At 41.6% G+C, this 19142-nt stretch overlaps 2 protein-coding genes across 7 annotated transcripts; both read right to left on the reverse strand.

The window, feature by feature from the left end:
• Positions 1-237: 237 nt before the first annotated feature.
• On the reverse strand, positions 238-8195 carry slbp (stem-loop histone mRNA binding protein). 6 transcript variants are annotated; one of them, XM_083785126.1, is made up of 10 exons: positions 8022-8195; positions 5677-5798; positions 5592-5640; positions 5217-5267; positions 4566-4718; positions 4179-4241; positions 3932-4069; positions 2906-3076; positions 1598-1688; positions 238-702 (listed from the first exon to the last, which is right to left on the reverse strand). In XM_083785126.1, exons 1-10 carry the CDS (start codon positions 8084-8086, stop codon positions 643-645), a joined length of 963 nt encoding a protein of 320 aa, XP_083641252.1. In that variant the 5' UTR covers positions 8087-8195; the 3' UTR covers positions 238-642. The 6 variants fall into 6 exon arrangements, with proteins under 6 accessions (XP_083641252.1, XP_083641253.1, XP_083641256.1 ...); XM_083785127.1 differs by having other exon boundaries at positions 5592-5620; positions 5657-5798; XM_083785130.1 differs by lacking the exon at positions 5217-5267.
• Positions 8196-9587: 1392 nt separating this feature from the next.
• LOC310873968 (caspase-3-like) lies at positions 9588-17965 on the reverse strand. The gene is made up of 7 exons (XM_083786588.1): positions 17915-17965; positions 15736-15840; positions 14472-14704; positions 13607-13735; positions 13010-13185; positions 12449-12584; positions 9588-10919 (listed from the first exon to the last, which is right to left on the reverse strand). Exons 2-7 carry the CDS (start codon positions 15813-15815, stop codon positions 10687-10689), a joined length of 987 nt encoding a protein of 328 aa, XP_083642714.1. The 5' UTR covers positions 15816-15840; positions 17915-17965; the 3' UTR covers positions 9588-10686.
• Between the last annotated feature and the right edge of the window lie 1177 nt (positions 17966-19142).

A 19142-nucleotide genomic window follows, 5' to 3' on the forward strand; every position in this document is an offset into this window, starting at 1 on the left:
TCCCGATGTGCAGGTTGGTGCCTTGCATGGTTTCCTCTGTCATCGGTGTGTGAATGCACAATCTCTGTAAAGCACCGTGGATAAAAGTCGCTATATAAATGAAATGCACCATTTACAATATGGAGATTAGATAAAAGCGTTCTGCTCGACAACCAAATCTACCACCGTCAGCCAAACGTAGTCACACAAAAGGCACAAGTCACGAAAGTAAAATGATTGGTCATAATCTACAAAATGTTATGGTTCCTTTTTTTTTATTATTTCAAAAATGCTCAATATAAAATCGCTCAATGTGCCTAACAAAACACTTTACAAACAAAAAAAGGTAAATTACAACAGCATATAATCTATTCCCAAAGAACTCTTAAAACAAAAACAAGCAACCGATAGAACACATTAATTACAACTGCACGTCCATTTTCCAAAAATAACTCTTAAAACAAAATAAAGCAACCAAAACAAATATAGAACAACTTTTCTTTTCTCTCCACATGCACACTGTGGAATGAATGAAACATTCATTCTTACATTTCCAAATTAAATCTATACAAATAAGTCACCCGTAAATTGCCATAACAGAACAAAACAACATGGGGTGCTAGGGCTTAAGAGGTTATATAAGAGCAGCGGCAGTAGGGGGCGCTATGCCATGTCTGGCTCAGTCTTCTTCATCTTCACAGGAGTTCCCATGTAGTCATCATCCTGGAGGACCACAGAAGAAGAGGTTAGCCCACTGAGAAGGTGCTGCCACACTATCTAAAGAGCCGCGCACGTTCTCGGCTGCGCAGTTTTTAAGACAGCTGGTGGGATGGAAAAGAAGCTCCACTTCCGCGGACGACTTGCGCGACGGCCAGATTTCCGGAAGGGCTCTCCTCCGCGTCAATCGTCCGCGGAGGTGGAGCTTAATTCCCATCCACCAGCTGTCTAAAAACCTGCTGCGCACAGTCGCACACGCCGCACAGCTTCCCCTGTCCGCGGCGCAAAACCGTTTTGCGCTTAGGTGTGGAAAGGGCTAGACCGGGACAGTCTTTTTTGCAAAGCCTGGGAGTCGATGGTCGCTGAGGGGGGCGCTTGTTTTACAGGTTAGGGTTAGCCATATTTTTACTGGGGTGAGGCGTAGTTTTTGTGAGGTCCTATAACAGTAGTCGGCACAGGAAAACAAACATCCCATCAGGGCCCATCGAAACCCAGGCTCTGCAAAAAAGGTAGGCCCCCATTGAGACCTGAGACCAGATTCTACGAATGTCTTCTAAATCAGTGAAAAACCTCATGGTTCTATGTCAGTGGTTCTCAAACTTTTTCATGACACCCAGAATTATCTGTATTTGGCCCCCATCTGAAAATATTGCCCCCCCCCCCACCCCCCAGAAGCAAAGATTTGAGTTAAAATCATTGACCGTGAAAGAATATTTATTCAAAGATTTGCACACATTTTCAACAATCTCATATGAGCTTGAAGATCTGCTATTTTTCAACAGAGCTAAATAATGGCTAAAAGCTATAAAGGTGACAGATGTGTCCTCAGGTCTAACTGTGGGTCTGGAAAAATCCCAAACATCTACGACGGACGGACGGACGGACGGACGGAGAAACTCACCTCCAGCAACACTGGAAGTCCATTGGACGAGCCTGTTGAATTCTGGGAGTCCTCCTCAATGTCCATGATGTCCTCAATTCCCAGCTGCTCACTAATAGAAACAGAAAGAATAAAATTAAATGATTATTGAGCCTGCGGAGCTAGTTCAGGCAGACAATTCAAACGCTCACTCACGCTTGTGTACTTTTTTATTTGCATTGTAATCCCCATAGGGCTCATATAAGAACTGTGCTTGAAAGATGAACAAATAGTCCAGGCCGTTTCACTCATATGGATATGCAGAATCAACTGACTAAGAGAAAACACTAATGTTACTGCTGCCAAACTAGTTACATTTTCACTAGAAACCGATCAAATATGACTGACTGACTGACTGTCGTAAACGACAGAGACATCTCCCCGACAATATCGCAGATTTTAAGATGTTATTCTCCATAGCGAACCCCTTGGAACCAGGGGATGAGCGAGTGACGTCAGGACTCTATGGGTCTCTATGGGTGGGCTGTTTACGTGTTACGTTAAACTTTAGCTTTTGAAAAATCTTTAAAATGTGCCTCAAATCTTTCAGAAAATTGTTGCTCATTATTTTCCAGACAAATGACCGAAAATGTGTGTGTGTGTGTGTGTGTGTGTGTGTGTGTATATATATATATATATATATATATACTCTTACACAAATCCAGTATTTTTTCTCTCTTTTTTCAATACAGTACAGTAGCAAATGACTGTAAACTATTTTTTTAATCAATATTATTCTCTTACAAAGGTCCTGTATTTTCTTACTCTTGCTCTACCTCTGCCGTTTGCATCACGCTTCATAATTTAAATCGTCACCAATTTGAATCGATTAACGATATATATATGTATACACACATGCCTAGTTACAAAGTTATATAACTGTATAATAATTTGGTAACCCCACTCCCATGGGGTGTTTTTGCCTTGGCTTGACTGTAGTGAATATTTGCAGTCTGCGCATCTGATTGATTATTTTCTTTATATATATATTTTTTTTATCCCACAATTTTGTAACCTATTTTTCACCCCCGTGTCAATCATCTAATGTGATCCTGGGCTCTACACACCCTCCACCAACCTAGTCCCCATATATGGGGGACAAGGGGAGAGCAACGGAACTCATGCTTCCTTCATGCCGGAGTGTCCAAGTTGCTCCTTTACACCTGACTGGGGGGAGTTTCCCTGGTTGGACGTAGCGTGTGGAAGGAACACGTTATTCCAACTAGTTCCTTTCCCCTACATCAGGCACCCCGGCTGCCCGCATCTGATTGATTCTGTCCTGTCATTTACCCGTCCTCCTCCTCCTCGCCATCCTTCTCCTGTCCGTCCTTCTTGGGCACGGGGTCCCAGCCGGCATGGAGCTTCACCTTCCACAGCTTGATCTGCTGGTCCCAGGACCGCCGGCTGTACTTCTTGAACTTGTTGGGGGTTTTGGGGTGAACTCCTGGCTCCCGCGTGTGTCTGGGGGACAAAAAGAGAGATCAGCTTTGAACTTCTCCATTAATTTGCATTTTTATTCTTATTCAATCATTTAAAAAAATATAATAAATTTATGTTGCTACATGTATAGCTACAACTAATGAGACAGAGGTAGCTCCCGGACACAAAAGGTATAACAAGTTTATTCGTTTTCTAACGTAGATATAGATTATTATTACAAAAACATACATGAACCAATTAAGCACGCTTTGATACTGTCTATTTGCCCTGCATTGATCTTTTTAAATGCAGTTTCCCCTTTTATATTAAGAATGTACTTTTAACTTAAAGCAGCACTATGTATCATTTTGAATCCAAAACAATCTGACCTGTCTGAAGTGAGTGGTGCAATACTGTACTTGTTCTGTACGTACAAGCCCTCCTCCCTGGCCTGTGTATGTTTGTGTGTTAGGCTGTGCAACAGTGGCACTTGGTGGTGAACAAACACTATAACGCTATTTTCGTGCTCTGACACAGCCAGGGACAGAGCTACACATAGCCGTCTATAGGAGTGGTTGCATCAATCAAAAAAGTGCGGAAACTACCGATTCAGAATGGACCTCAGTTCTTAATGGGTTGGGTAATAAATGTTAGTGCTTCTCACACCACTGTGGTCCTAAAACAGTTCCGTTCTAGAAGATTCTTGGAACCGTGCTGCTTTCTCGGAAATGGCAGACATATTTTGGTTCCAGTTCCAAACCAACTTTTAGGGTTCTGAACCAATTCATTTTCAGTGGAAACACCCTGAACTGGTTCAATATTAGGCGGGGGAGAAAACAAAATAACTCAGCCGGTTCAACCCCGGTGGGAGCAGGTGTGTGTGAGGGAGGGACTCACCTGGGCACCTCCTTGCTGTATCGGTCGTAGGCCAGCGTGTTCTTGCCGTAGTTGATCTGTTTCTGTCTGCGGAACAACACCGCCTCGTCTGTCTCCATCTCTCCTGCCGTGGGGACAGGGGACTCCCTGGAGTCAGAGCTACACACACACGGGAAGGAAGATAGTTAGATAAGGGGTCTTCTGTGTTTTTTCCTAGATCTTCATGAGGTCAACCAGACAGATGAGTGAGACTAGATGCATGTCTTACCTTCCAGAAGAGTTCTTCCTCTCTCTCTTAGTGTACTCTGGAGCCAGTATTCTCCTCCTGTAACTACACACACACACACACACACACACACACACAAAGTTAGAATCACCAAAGAAGATCAGCTAAAAAAAAAAAGCTCACAATAAATCGTATCGTGCAGATTTTAATTAATCGTTAAATAGTCCGTGATTTCATCGAAGTTATCTGCCCTGTGCAATTTGTGATTATGAAGCCGAAAACAGAAACAGAAAATGCAAAAAAAAAAGAAAACTTAAATGTGTAATCGTTGACAGCCCTAGGCTTGAGCGGTTTGAAGCATTGAGAAGGAGGAAAGCCAAAGAATGAATTTGAGCACAGTACATAGAACAATATTTATATATATATTACCGCTGAGCGTCCCTCTTTATCTCGGTGCTCTCCACCTGTCTGGCCCAGTCTCTGTCCATAGTGTCCGTCTCTCCGTCCCCGTCCGTCTCTCTGTCCGCCTCTCTGCGCCTGTCCCGGCGAGACGCGGGCCCTTCGCTCTCTGGAGTGGTGAAACTGCAGGGAAAGGAAGGAGTTAACCCATTCTGACCTGAGATCAGATTCATACGAGGTTTCCGCCGGACACACACTGGTCTGATGAACCCATTCTGACCTGAGATCAGATTCTAAAAATGTCAGTCGCTCTTCGATTTTTCAAAAATAGCAGACCTACAAGCTCGTATCGCGCCACTCGGTGGCGCGATATGAGCTTGTAGATCTGCTATTTTTCAATAGCTAAAGCATAACATGATGCCGACACCAAAACGGGTGCCCGTTCAGAATGGGTTAAGAAGATATGCTGACGTTGTCGCTAGGGTGGAAACTGTTACTTTTCAGGAAAAGGGGTCAAAAATGACCTACGTTACAATGGAGCCAACAGCCAATGTAGTTGTTTAGTACTCAAGTCACACGGTCTTGTTAATTAATACAAAAATAGCAGATCTTCTAGCTTGGCTCACAACGCAATGCGATAAGTAGCAAGCGAATGGAAAATGTCAAAACTATAATAATAACCTTGGTGTGGGCGCATCATGGCTGACCACTAAGGATCCTCTTTTGGCCTTTCTGCAACGGAAGATCAGGCACCAATGTTCATGAACCAAACCACAACTGAAGACCCAGCCTAGCTTTCTGTCTCTCCAGCTCTTTGATAAACGGCAAATACATTTTCAGATCAGGGTTGAAAATGTTCCACCAAATCAGGAGAGTACAGTACCCATTTATAGTGTTAAGAGTTCCAATTGTCTCAAATCATTTATTTGCATCATCACTTCCGATTTCACTTGTTTATGCTGTTGGCATAAACTATGTAAGATATGGCAATCAGAATAGAGAGAGCTATTGAACACACACCTACCTTTTGATATCGACTGTTGCAGTGCTACTTACTTGGCATGTCTGTTGTCAGACTGGTAGTATTGGTCTCTGTGGTGGTCTTGGTCTCTGTGGTGGTCTTGGTCTCTGTGGTGGTCTCGGTCTCTGTTGTCTCTGTGGTGCTGCTTCTCATCTGGGCTGTGGGAGGTTGCGTCATCAGACCTCAGGCTGCCGTCAACACCCCTCTTCCTACAGTTGGACCACCGCGACGGACCGTTGGTCCTACATACACACATACAGAGAGAGAGGGAGAACACATGATCTTTATGGAGGAACCGGGTTTATGGAGGGATCGAGAGACAGCTCAGGACAGCGGCCTCATTGTTAGAGTGTTCGCCCTGGGATTTGGAGGTCGGGTTCATTCCCCGGCCGGGTCATACCAAACGTAGACATAGAAAGGTAGACGGCTAGACGCCTCCTTCAGCTCTGGAGCGGCAAGATTCTGTGACGCACGCGGAAGCTTGCCAAGCTTAAGCGTGCGTCACATAAAGGGAAGTTTGTTAGGTCAATCAGAGGCAATGTAAACGTTTGTTTTCTCATGCCAATAAAGCTCCTATGGATTGAATTGATTAAAGTCCCGGAAAAGACGCGCTGTGATTGGCCAATCGTCACTAGAGTGGCAGTGACGCAGCGGCATCATGGCTCCAATGATCTGCAGTGGCCAATGAGGCATCTTAGTCTAGGTATTTATTTATATCCATGATAAGACTCTAAACATGGGGCCCAATGCTTCACTGCTTGGCACTCAGCATCAAGGGTTGGATAGGGCTGTGACATGTGCTATGATTTACAGCCACTAGATGGCAATGATGATGACTGTGCCACAGTCTCAATACTCAGTGGTTCATGAAACAAAGTGTGCAATCAGCACAATCACAACAAAGTGGAATTATGTTTAGGCATTATTGCCATTCTAAAACCCTGTTCTAGATTGAGGCATCAAGCATTTATGAAATATCATCAGAGGGGACCTTTGGGGTTTTATGGTAGATGATACTGGAAAAAACAATTTACAATAGGCCTACTGCTAGTTTCACCCATAAAACAAATACTGAAATCAGTTGTGGGAACTGACAACTTCAATCCATGGGAGTAGGACAGTTTTACATTTTAGTGCTGCTTAATATTCACACTCTATGTATTAATGAAGATTATATTAAAAATGTAATTAAAGAAATAACACTTGTCATTAGGACAAGAACACGTTCAAAGTGTGTATAAACAAACCTGTCCGTTTTCAATGACCAACATTGCCAACTCCATGTTTCTTTTTAAACATTAATTTGTTAACTCAGAGATGGTACAAATTAAACCGCAGTTAAATTAAAAACAGTGCCTCGTTAACCAAGGAAAGAGCAAGTTTATCCTCGTAGCAACAAAGCTAACCAACACAGTAGCTTTCCTTTCCCTTTTGCTAAGCTAACAGGCTAACAGAGGATTCAGTCAGTCATGTAATTTCAGGGACAGAACGTTAAGGTTTATGTAATGTATGTAATGTTAACCTCGTGTATGCAAAAGTAACGTAACTAATAAAAAGCCACAACAATCCAACAAGCTAACGTTGATTAGTCAGCATTTTGTATGTAAAGCTGCTGTTACACCCAAATAAGTGACCCTGCGAATTCTGCGACCAGAAGGTCCTCCATGGTTTATTTTAAAGGTTAAGAATCTTAAATTACTGGTTTGGATTACAACCCATTAGTAATTACAAAATGGAAAACCACAATGAAACAAACCTTAATTCCCCACTTACTATCTAAATCATAAATTACAAAATTCGATAGGTCACCAATGCTGGCGTAGCAGCAGCAGCAGCACTGTTTTCATTCAGACTAGCCAGGTTTGCCGGGTAATTGGGCTAAATGCAGGTTTTGGGGGCAAATATTCTGTCCAAAAAATGGCTCAAAGAGATCAAAGGAGACGCCGTGCGTCGTTTGTCAGGAAAATGAACGTACATTTGGTAGCTCATTTGGATTTTTAATTGGATTACAATGTACGACTGTCAGCCAACTGAACTGGGTTCGATCGTTTCGCGGGAGAAGAGTGGCGCCAGATTATGCTACACTTTTATACACTTTTTACTTTTGTGTTGGCGCGGGAAATGAGTCTCCTTTTTTTTTTTAAATCAAAAGTAACATTCAGCTAGTCATTTAATTCAAATGAGACTGCACTGTAGTTTGATTATGCAGTTGATTTTAGCAGTTTACATTTTGACATGAGAATCTGTAAACCACTGCATAAATGGGAAATACGAGTAGTTTGAAATCAACTTCAGTTCAAAGTTGATTTCCAACTACAAATGAAACCCTCACAAGGTCTGTGTGTAACCTGTGTGTACAAATGGAATCAAACTGACCCGTATGTGCATTTGGTTCCATTTGTATATGGTATGTGGCACTTGCAGTTGAAATGTAAAAGGAATGCAAAGGTAAGCTTCTCTCTCACCTGTACTCCTGCTTGTTGGTGTCGTGTTGTACATCTTCTCGCCGTCTGTATCGGTGTTGAGACATGCTCGAATGAAGAAGATGATCACAGTTTAAAATGATAGACGAGAGAACTAAATACAGCCTTTCTGTGTCTCTTTCTCTCAGCTCCTCTCTGTCTCTCTCTGCTGCTCAAACCCGCGCCAACTGACTGGAAACAAAACTGTACAACAAAGACCATGTGACCGGAAGGGGCGGTCTTCTTCCTGTGGCTGTCACCATGGAGAAGGTTTATGTTCCTAGTATAAGAACCTTTGGCGCCGACTAGTGTCTGACTGACTCACATCAGTTTTACAAGTATAAATAAAAGTGGGTGATTTTTAGTGCATAGTTCCCATCTATTATAAATATGCTAGTCTCTGTCTGTCAAACATACATCAGCTCTAGTGTGCAGTTTAAACAGGAGTGGATTATGTATTACCGTATAGCCAATTTAAACAATTTAAACAATTGCATTGCATTTTTAAATGCTTAAAATTATCATGTGGTCGGGACGGTTTACCTTTTGCCTTTTATTTTGGGTATCTTCTGTACGAGAAGTGTGTGTGTTTCTTTTACCATAGTAAAGGTTTTTACAGATGGACGGGTGAAAGCCAAGGGCAGGGGCTGAATCCCCCTTTGATGTGTGCACGTGCCAGGGGGGTATCTAGAGAAGAACATGCAAACTCCACGCGGCTTCCAACCTACAGCCTTCTTATTGTGAGGAAATAACTGAGCCATCAAGCCATATTCAAAAATAATAATCAAAATATAAAAATTTTAAAAAAGTAGTGCCCTCCATAGTGACCTCCTCTTGGCCCTCATTACATCGCTGACCTCCTGCCCCCTCAATCATGACCCTCCTCGCAATTTGAGGTCCGCAGGCCTGAGGACGATTATACAAAATGTGTAGAATTTAGAAGACATTTAATGTCTTCTAAAATCTGACAGTTTTCTGAAAAACCCCATGTTTCTTCTATGTCAGCTGTTCTCAAATGTCAGAAGGACCCCCAAAAATATATGTAATTGGCCGCAGACCCCAAACTGAAAATATGTTAAAAACGTTCGCTCTGAAAGAATATATATTCAATGATTCGTGACACATTTTCACGATTTTCCAAAAATAGCAGATCTACAAGCTCGCAGCTCGTAGGTTCCTGTCCAGAATGGGTTAAAGTCCGTACGGCAAACGAAGGGTGATCGGGCCTTCGCCATCTGAGCTCCGAAGCTCTGGAATGCATCCACCTCATTCGCCCCTTTTTGCTTATGTTGTTGTATTTCTTTTGCTTGAATGTATGGTTATTTCTTGTTTATTATGATAGATCATCTTATTTTTCTTGTGATTTTGTTTTTATTATCCAGTCCATGTTGTGCATCACTTTGTGGCTCATGTCTAGAAAGGGGCTATATAAATAAAGACAAGTTATTATTATTATTATTTAGTATAGTGTGATGATGTGTTAATAAAAATAAAATTGAAAAGCTCCTGCCACCCAACCTCTTTGCAGTTTGCACCACCATGTACTTACATAAAATAATGGAGTCAATAATCATTAAAGCAGACTTTTATTCATATGCAGGCATGCAATTACTTAATTTCATCTTAGAAAGACAAAATACAGATCCCTCCACAATTTCCCTTATATGTGAAATAGGCGTCATTCCATTTCATACATCTCCATTTCAACATTCCTTTAGAAGCAGAAGAATCATATAATGACAAAACTGCAGATTCCGGATGACACTCGTTAGTATTTCAATGTTCCAACACCTTTGAAAGATAAAATAAAAATGTACTACGAATATTCTGAACAAAATGATTTGGTCCTCTAGCAATTAAAAAAAAACAACAACTATGTTCTGATTGGCTCAGCAGATTTCCCTTTTGTCCTCAGACAGAAAGTGCAAAGTGTTTCTTATAAACTCAATAATGATGTTGTACAGCGGACATAGGCAGACAGTGGCTTAGTGGTAGAGTGGACGCTTGGGAACTGGCGGATGGTTCCCAGTTCGATCCCAGGCTCTCCCAGAAGTGTCCTTGAGCAAAATGCTGAATTCCTATTTGCTCCCAATGAGCAGGTTGGTGCCTTGCATGGTTTTCGCAGCCATTGGTGTATGAATGTGTGTGTGAATGGGTGAATGTAATACACAATCTATGTAAAGCGCCTTGGATAAAGGCGCTATAAAAATGCACAATTTAACATGTACATGGAGTGTTAAACTGAGATTAGAAAACTGAATAAAAACTTCAGAAAACAGAGAACATCATAGGAATGTTTTTTTCCCCTTCTTTTCTTGGCAGTAAAGTGGTAAAAGCAAAGTGACAACACTGGCTCTGTCGATTTCAAACCAATTCTCATGGGATTCAATTCCATTTTTATCTTCTTTCTCACTAGCTCTGGATAAAAGTATAGTATAAAACACATACTGTATTCCAAGATGATATTAAAACCATAATTATGGGCTAATTTACGTGACCCCCCAGGGGTCCTCGGGTGGGTTCCAGGAGGTCCCCAGTTGAAGTATTTAACATGCCATCACAATCATTTATCCATGTATACATTGGCTACTCAAAAATAGCAGATCGACAAGCTCGCAGCACGTCACTCACAAATACTTGGCACGAAACCGTTGGGAGAACGGTGGATCTAGTGGGAGGGAAAGTAGAGCTCCTTGGTCAGCATGGAGACAATGCACGGGATCTGCTTCTTGGCGTCGTAGCCCGGCATGTCGTTGCTGGACTCGAAGTCCAGCGCCACCTTGCTGTTGACCCGGATCATGATCCGCATCAGCTCCAGCTCCTTGCTGTAGCGCTGGAGCATCTCGCACAGAGCCTGCATGAACCACGAGCCGCACGCCATGTTCCTCCACGAGTAGTAGCCTGGAGGGTGGAATGAAACGAGTACGGCTTCAGAACACTGTGGCTTTTGGTTGGCGGAGTAAAGGCCTATTCATTCATACCCAAGTTTTAGGTGATAAGGTGACCTCCGAAACGGTGGTTTGTAAAAAAAAGAAACGTGCTTGTGTTGAGCGGTGACCACTGCGGCTCAGTGACGTAGTTTATTTGTTTTTAGTTTATCAACCTAAAACTGGAGTATGAATAGGCCTTAATGCACTGGCAGTAGCATCTTGTTTTGTAAACTGTAAACCCCATTAAGACCGGGAAAGCATTGGCGTCATTTTTAGATTTTTAACAAAAAAGCATGATTGAGTTTGGAAATTCAAAAACGAGCTCATAGCGATACAAGCTTGTAGATCTTCTATATTTGTAAAAAAATAATGAAGAGTTGTGCAAATCTTATCTTTGAATATCATTAGAATGCCCAAGGTTATGTCTCTTGGGAGATCGCACGGTGATGCCACAGGGGGTCACCAAGGCACAACATGCATTGGTGACTGCACGTCTTACTACTGCAGCTAGGTTGATACTGAGAAACTGGAAGAGCTCTGCTACGCCAGAGATCACAGACTGGACCCAACTTATGACTGAAACTGCATCCTTTGAATACTCAATTGCCAGGAGGAACAACGTCAAAGGGAAGTTCCATGAGATATGAGACTACTTTTATTTATATATCAAAGGATTGTTGCAGTAACATTTTGTATTTATACATTACATATGACATAATCACAAGTGTCAAGGGGTGTGGAGGGGTGTTGTCCAGGGGTTTTCTTTTTTTTTTTACTGCTAGTTGTGTTTTGTTTTTTGTTTGTTTTTTCTTGTCTTTTTCTTTTGTGTGTGAATCAGGGGGGCAGTCAGCCAGATATTTCGTGAAGCCTCATTTGAAATCGGTAGTTCATATAATGGCCTGTTGTGGCGCTGGACTGGACCCAAAAAGCCCCATAGCTCCATAGAGGCCCATGTATTTTGGCCCAACTTCACCTAGACTGTATTACCTTAATAAACATGGTCATGAATACTTTCTTCTTCCAGTCACTAGTTTAAAGTCTCATTTCTAATGTCATAATATTCTTTTTGGAAAATTATGGTCCCATTAATTAAAAAAATGACCATAAAGAAAAAAAAACATCGCGTATGTTCTGAGGGGCGTGGCTACCGTTACATTCTATGATCGGGATTCCCCTCCCACTCGAGTCAAAATAAAAACCAATGGAGAAGAAGGGGGGAAGTCCCGCCTCGTTGTCTGGGCAGCCAATGGCCAGCTGGTCCAAAACGGAGCCAGCCAATGGCCAGCTGGTACCAAACGGATCTAGAAAGATGGCGACTTACAGTGCAGGAATAACAGGCTTCATTTTACGTCCATGTTAGACCCGGCGAACGCTTTGTCCATATTTTTTACAGTCTATGGTGTGAATGCATGTGAATTTTGTATGCTTTATTGAAAAATCATTAAAAAACTTGACAAAAAAAATAATAATCTTTGAATAGCATCTGTTGTCATGACTTACCTGGTGCAGTGGAGTAAGCGTACAGGAAGTCCGCCTCCACGGGAATCCTGCATTGTTCTGACTGGTCCACCACACTGTCTGTCTCAATGCAACTGTCTGTCTCAATGCCAGGGTCCAGGCCTGTACCACGACACGCCTGGAAAACACACAGGCACATGCTACAGCCGTCAGTGTCACCATTATGAAATCCAACTTGACCATTACATAGATCGCTTAAATAACTATGATTGATGATTCAATTAATTGCGTTTCCGTCGTTGGACATTGGAATATTGTGAATAAAAGTTTACTTTTGGCCTTTAAAAAAAGGGCGCTCAGGGCATATTTATGACAAATAACTTACATAAGTTGTAACATTTTGAGCTATCTGCTATTTCAGGAAAAAAATAATATACGTTTTTTCAACATGGAAATGATTATAATGAATATGCATATCAAATAATTACGACAAGTGGCATCACAAATTCTTAACATTAGCATCAATCCAGAGCTAGATCTGTGCGTGCGTCCATGCATGCGAGGATTGTGTGCGTCGTCCATGCGTCCATACGCGTGACTGACCTGTATGAAGAAGAGCTTGGGTTTCCCCACCAGACTCCGACAGAGGTCTCCTCTGAACATTTCCGTCAGTGTTTTCAGCTCTACGTGGTTATCCGTTCCGTAGATCATCCCCTCTTCTCCGTGGCTCAGCATCACGCACACAAACGACGCACGCTGACTGTGGTTCTCCTGGGATACTGTGGAGGAGAGGAACGGAGGAGACAAAGACATTGTGTCCAGACCTTATTATTATTATTATTATTTCCAGCAATATTTTAGACTAGTCCTTATTAAAGACCACTAAAGATTATGCTTTTCTTGGTGGGAAAATGGGACAATACTAAATTCTTGGCAGGACTGGTTTTGCTTGTATTGCTTAAACGTGGGACTGTTGAACAGAATGCAATGGTTTTAAAAGTGATTTTAAGTGGTTGATGTAAGGAGAAAAAATAAGTTCCTACAGGCCTCCTGTAGTAACTCTGAGGACCACCTGTTGAAGACCCATGGAAGAGGGTTTCTTATCTGTGATTATGGGCCCTAATTTCATCAGTGCCTGCAAATTACGAGCAGGGCAGCTTGCACCGTCTGTTAAATATGTAATAATAGTAAACAACATACTTCTGTATAAGAGGTCTTGCATCTGGCGTACAGTCTGGTCGTTGGCCACTTTGGTCTTGTAGCCGAGCCCAGCGAAGGTCTTAAAGGCAGCGGCCGCGTCAACATCTGTGCCGTTACGGACATTCATCCCTGTACGCACGCAGACACACACACACACACACACACACACACACACACACACACACACACACACACACACACACACAATAAACCATTTTGAAATGAAGTGCTGAAGAATGACGTTTCCATTTTCTTGATGGTCAGTATGCCATATCAACATGAAGTTTGAATACGACAACACTTAAAAATGACATATTTCAACTGATGTTGTCTGTCCATAGGCTTAGGATATACATAACCTTATATTTTATTTTTTCCCCATCAGGATGTAGCCTAATTATCATTAGACCCACCTAGCTCCCAGACTCCCTCCCCGGTCACTTATCAGTTTGAACGAATGTCAAAATTATGTGCAGGATGTAATTTGGTTGTAAATTTACTAAATTGTTTAGAAAACTATCTCTCACACTTGCCAGTGTGTCAGTGATCACCCTCCCCTGTGCCAATGTTGGCCTGAGGTTGCCTATCCCTAATATAAAGGACTTGTTTCATTATCCAAGTATATAACTCAAAGACTGTGCTGTTCAAAACGCATACCCGGTATATAAAATGTCTTTAGTTTCAGTCTTTGTCAGTTTATACTATGACAGCCAGGGCATTGCTGCATATTGTTATATGGTTTATATGGCACTGGTTTCGTTTCCCGTAAATCGATGCCCTTGAACCTTGAATAATAATGAATCAAAAAACGAAAATAAAACTAAATGTTTTAGTTTGTCATTTTAGTTGACATTATTATTATTACCCGTGCTCCTGTGGAAGTTCTTGTTGTTGATGATGATGCAGGTGCCCATGCTGGGGTAGTCCATGTTGTAGCGGTACTGGTCAAGCGGTACTGGTACTGAGGACGGTACTGGTACTGAGGACGGTACTGGTACTGAGGACACCGCAGCAGTAGCAGCAGTAGCAGCAGCAGCCTCATCGACATCTGTCGTGTTGCTGCCCGTACCGTCCTTGGGTGGCTGGGGGTCCTTATCCCTGTGACACACATTTTAACCATTTATTCATGTCCACATATACAGTAGGAGAGCACACACGGCCCTAAATATTAAATGTACAGTTGTACATTCAAAACATCATGCTTGTTAAATCTTCAAACAGTGTTGATATCCTTTTAGCCTTAACGTCTGACTGTACCACGTGCTGTTCACATTTCTTACTAATACTAAGGTATTTAATCAATCAAAAATATTCTAGCCAGTACAGCTATACCTGTATACTGTACTGTAACTGTGTGTGTGTGTGTGTGTGTGTGTGTGTGTGTGTGTGTGTGTGTGTGTGTGTGTGTGTGTGTGTGGACTGCATTTATAAAGTGCTTTTCTCCAAAACGCTGTACATTACAATGTACATCACATTCACACACCGACGACGGTGGAGGAAACCCTGCAAGGCACCAACCTGCTCATCTGGAGCAGTTAGAGCCAAATTCCAATACCCAAAATCTTGGCCACTGACTAACTCACTCACTCACTCACTCCAAATTGGTGACCAGCTAAAACTATAGTGGTGGTATTCAGGCCGCGTATTTAAAGAGAATAGTTGTGTGAAGGCCACAAGATGGTCGCATATTTCGGCAGGTCACCAATTACACCATAACACTGCCATGCTGGAGTGATCGAGTGTGAGTGACCGAGACTTTGGGTATTGGAATTTGGCTTAGGGGTTCAGACAGAGTCTTAGGGGTTCAGACAGAGTCTTGGCTTAGGGGTTCAGACAGAGTCTTTAGGGGTTCAGACAGGGTCTTAGGGGTTCAGACAGAGTCTTAGGGGTTCAGGCAGAGTCTTGGCTTAGGGGTTCAGACAGAGTCTTTAGGGGTTCAGACAGAGTCTTTAGGGGTTCAGACAGGGTCTTAGGGGTTCAGGCAGAGTCTTGGCTTAGGGGTTCAGACAGAGTCTTTAGGGGTTCAGACAGGGTCTTAGGGGTTCAGACAGAGTCTTGCTCAAGGACACTTTGACATTTTGCCAGGAGGAGCCAGGAATTGATCCTGGATTCCAAGATGGCCACTGTACCTCTTAAACCACTTTGAGAATCCTAAGGCGTCGACATCATCCCCGTTGTTTCCTGTATCGGCGTCACAGTCGGACGACATGACGATCCTACGTACGACGCTATGCCTAAAAAAACTGTGGAGGAAATGTAAACATGGCCGGCGGTTAAAACAATGACAGGCTGAGCCTTGAAGAATGGAGACAGTGAATAAATACATTTCTGGACAAATTACTCAATACTAGTATTCCTCCTGATTAAGATTAATGATGGGACAAAAAAATAATTAAACGCTCTCAATAACAGTATTGACGGAGGACATCCTAGTGTCCTCCGTCGTACACTAGGATGAATTCGGTTTTGTTGGCTATGTTGGTTATCTGCAGCCTCCCAAGCTGTAGATTCTGAACATTTATTTCTTCTATTGAAGATATATACACGTATTTGTGGCACAAAAGTGGGAAATAAAAACAAAAATGAAACAAACATTATATATATATATATAATATCGGTATCAGTTTTAGCTATAGGCAAAACTGTTATTTTAAACATTGGTGTATCGGCCAAGAATTTCCATATTGATGCATCTCTACAATGAACTGTACCCTATACATATATATATATATACATATATAGTAGCCCATGCTGAACAAATACTTTGAAGAATAGCTCAACTGAAAGTAAACCGAGATAATATCAACATACATTGCAGTGAGTACATGTGTCTGACATCATGCATGACGTGTAGTTAGGCTAATCTCTAGCCCTAGCATGGCTGAGATATTAAATACAATGTATTATTATTACTACATACAAATTATCAAATGTATGAAATATCAGAGACATTTTAGGGACTTTTACATTGATTACATGACCAAATATGATGATATACCTACAAGTTGTAGGCCAATCTTATTTTGTTATGTAACACATGTATGCAGAAGATCTTGATATTACAGTTGTAGGTTCAAGGTTGTTGTAGGTACAGTAAAACCTATTTTTGTTTGGCTTGCTTCAGACAATTCAGCAGTACGGATAACATGACATTCACAGATAACAAAAACACAGCAAGCACAGCAAACAAAGGCAGAGAATAAAGAATAAAGAGCTATCAAAGAGTTAGCAAGAGGTTTAATACCTACAACTGACTGTAATATCCTATTATTTCTGTATATTTTAATTGTAGCTACACAACAGGAGTAGCAAGCAGCCACAATTATACACTGCCCCGCGAGCCAGAAATGGTAGTAAGGTTTCTGACATTTTTAAGATTTCATGGGTGGCCACGATAGAATGAGCTGACCCAGGGGGTCTCGAGAGTGGCTAACACTGCCATTATGTTGGAAATGTAATATGTTCAATAAACATTTGTTTTTGTAGTCTCTTTTAAACAAGACACCATTTAAAAGGAAAGGAAAGTTACTATGTTTAGTTGTTTACCCAGGGTAACTGCATGGACTTTAAATAAAGCTCAATAACTTGTTTACAGCCAGGCCCTGCTCATTTCACTACAACAATGACAGATTCATTTAAAGCATGATACAAAATCTATGTCAGCCTCATTGTAAATATTCTATACATTGCTGTTGCGCCCCGGACCGCGGAGTTGGTGTCGCGCCGCGCGCACCGAAAAGAGCCGATCTACAAGCTCACAACGCGTCGCGGCGCATGTCTTAATGACTGTTGGTAGGGCGTTCCACATTTTGGTGGCATAGGAGCGAAAATAATTCAAGTCCCTTGATTGTTTGTGTCGAATCTGGGTTGCACATGGTTTTGTTGTGGGTGTGGAGTGGACTTCGTTAACATTAAGGAAGTATACATGGGTATCTTGGTGGTGTATCGAATCTTGTGGACCAGAATCACCAGATCGATCATTGCAAGATGCTGTACTGTCATCGACCCTAAAAGCCATTCCAGCCTGTCAAAGTGGGCAGAGGTTAAGTGGTGAGACCAAGTATAGGAGCCCGACCATGCAGTTTGTTTTGGGAAATCTGGAGCCTTGTAGCCTACGGCTCTTTTCGTGTTAAGGGCGTAAAGTGTGTACGTTTCCTACTTCCTAGAAGTAGTTATAGCAATCACATGCGTCCATATGTTCATTCACAAAGTACAGAAAATAAAACATTACAAAATATACATTTACTGTCGTGCAGCAACTGGCATTGATTTATCTAGAAATAGTTTAAGAACTTTTGAGGGAAAAACCAACCTACCGTTGTTGTTGACGTGTTGTTGACTGGGACAGCAGAGATAATAAAGTTCCTCTGACTACTACTACTACTATAAGGAAATGCATTGGGGGGATTCATTGTGAGGATATATCATATCCCATAGGCCGGAGGGACGAGCTGTGATTGGCCAGTTGTTGGCATACCTGGAACACCCAGTCGTCATGGAGACAGGGAAGTGTGTGTGTGTGTGTGTGTGTGTGTGTGTGTGTGTGTGTGTGTGTGTGTGTGTGGGGGGGGGGGTGTTAAACCGGTATCAACCTGTGGAACCTGTGTGACTTTTGATTGATTGATTGAAATATTTATTAACAGTTTGTAGAATTTACAGTACATTTTAAGCACAAACTCAATACAAAGACTGTCAACTGTGAGTGGACGACCCAATTAAGCATTACACTTGTTTACAACAGGGTCCACATTGTTGACCTTAACCTTTGGACAGGGCAGGGGTGGGTGGGTGAGTTGAGGTGGGGTGGAGAAGTACTCGGATTGATATAGGAGTGAAACTACAGGTTTCGCCAGCTGCGAAATCTGTGTAAGAAATACTCTCTGTTACAACTTACAAGTAAAAAGCCTGTGTTCACTGTTTTACTTTGAGCAAAAAGTAGAAAAGTATTGCATTACAGTACCAAAGTTATAGGCTAATAGTAGTCTTAAGTTTTTAAAAAATGTCAAAAAAGGTTTTCCAAAAGTATGGAAAGGACATTATTAACCATTACATGGTTAATGTAGGCTAATATCTTGCATTAATAATCAAATCTGCAAAGTTAGAAGAACACAAGTGGAGAACACTGCAGGTATGAATCCATCATAATTGATGTTTATTTATGTTAAATTATAGTTTGTATTCCTATAAGTCTTTTTACTTTTAGTTTTCAATAGTTAGTTTACTTTCAGTTAGATGCACATTTTAATTTATTGTAGACCATTTGGTCTACTATAATTGTATGTCCACAATTCCATGCTGAATTGATGTGGTGCTGAGAGATAACTGTTGATCAAAATGTTGACTGTTAATCAAATGTTGATCAAAATAACAATTTATCACTTGGATTCATTGTTGCTCACATTTTTACTTATATTAATTACACTTTAATAACTTACACAATTGAATAACTTTAAAAGTAAAAAAAACATCAGATCTGCTATTTCCAATATTGTTTGAAAATGTTTGAAAATATATAGGAAGTTCTTTCTACAGGGAA

The sequence above is a fragment of the Protomyctophum parallelum genome, assembly GCF_964188405.1.
Source record: "Protomyctophum parallelum genome assembly, chromosome: 16".
In the NCBI taxonomy this organism is placed as follows: Eukaryota; Metazoa; Chordata; class Actinopteri; order Myctophiformes; family Myctophidae; genus Protomyctophum; species Protomyctophum parallelum.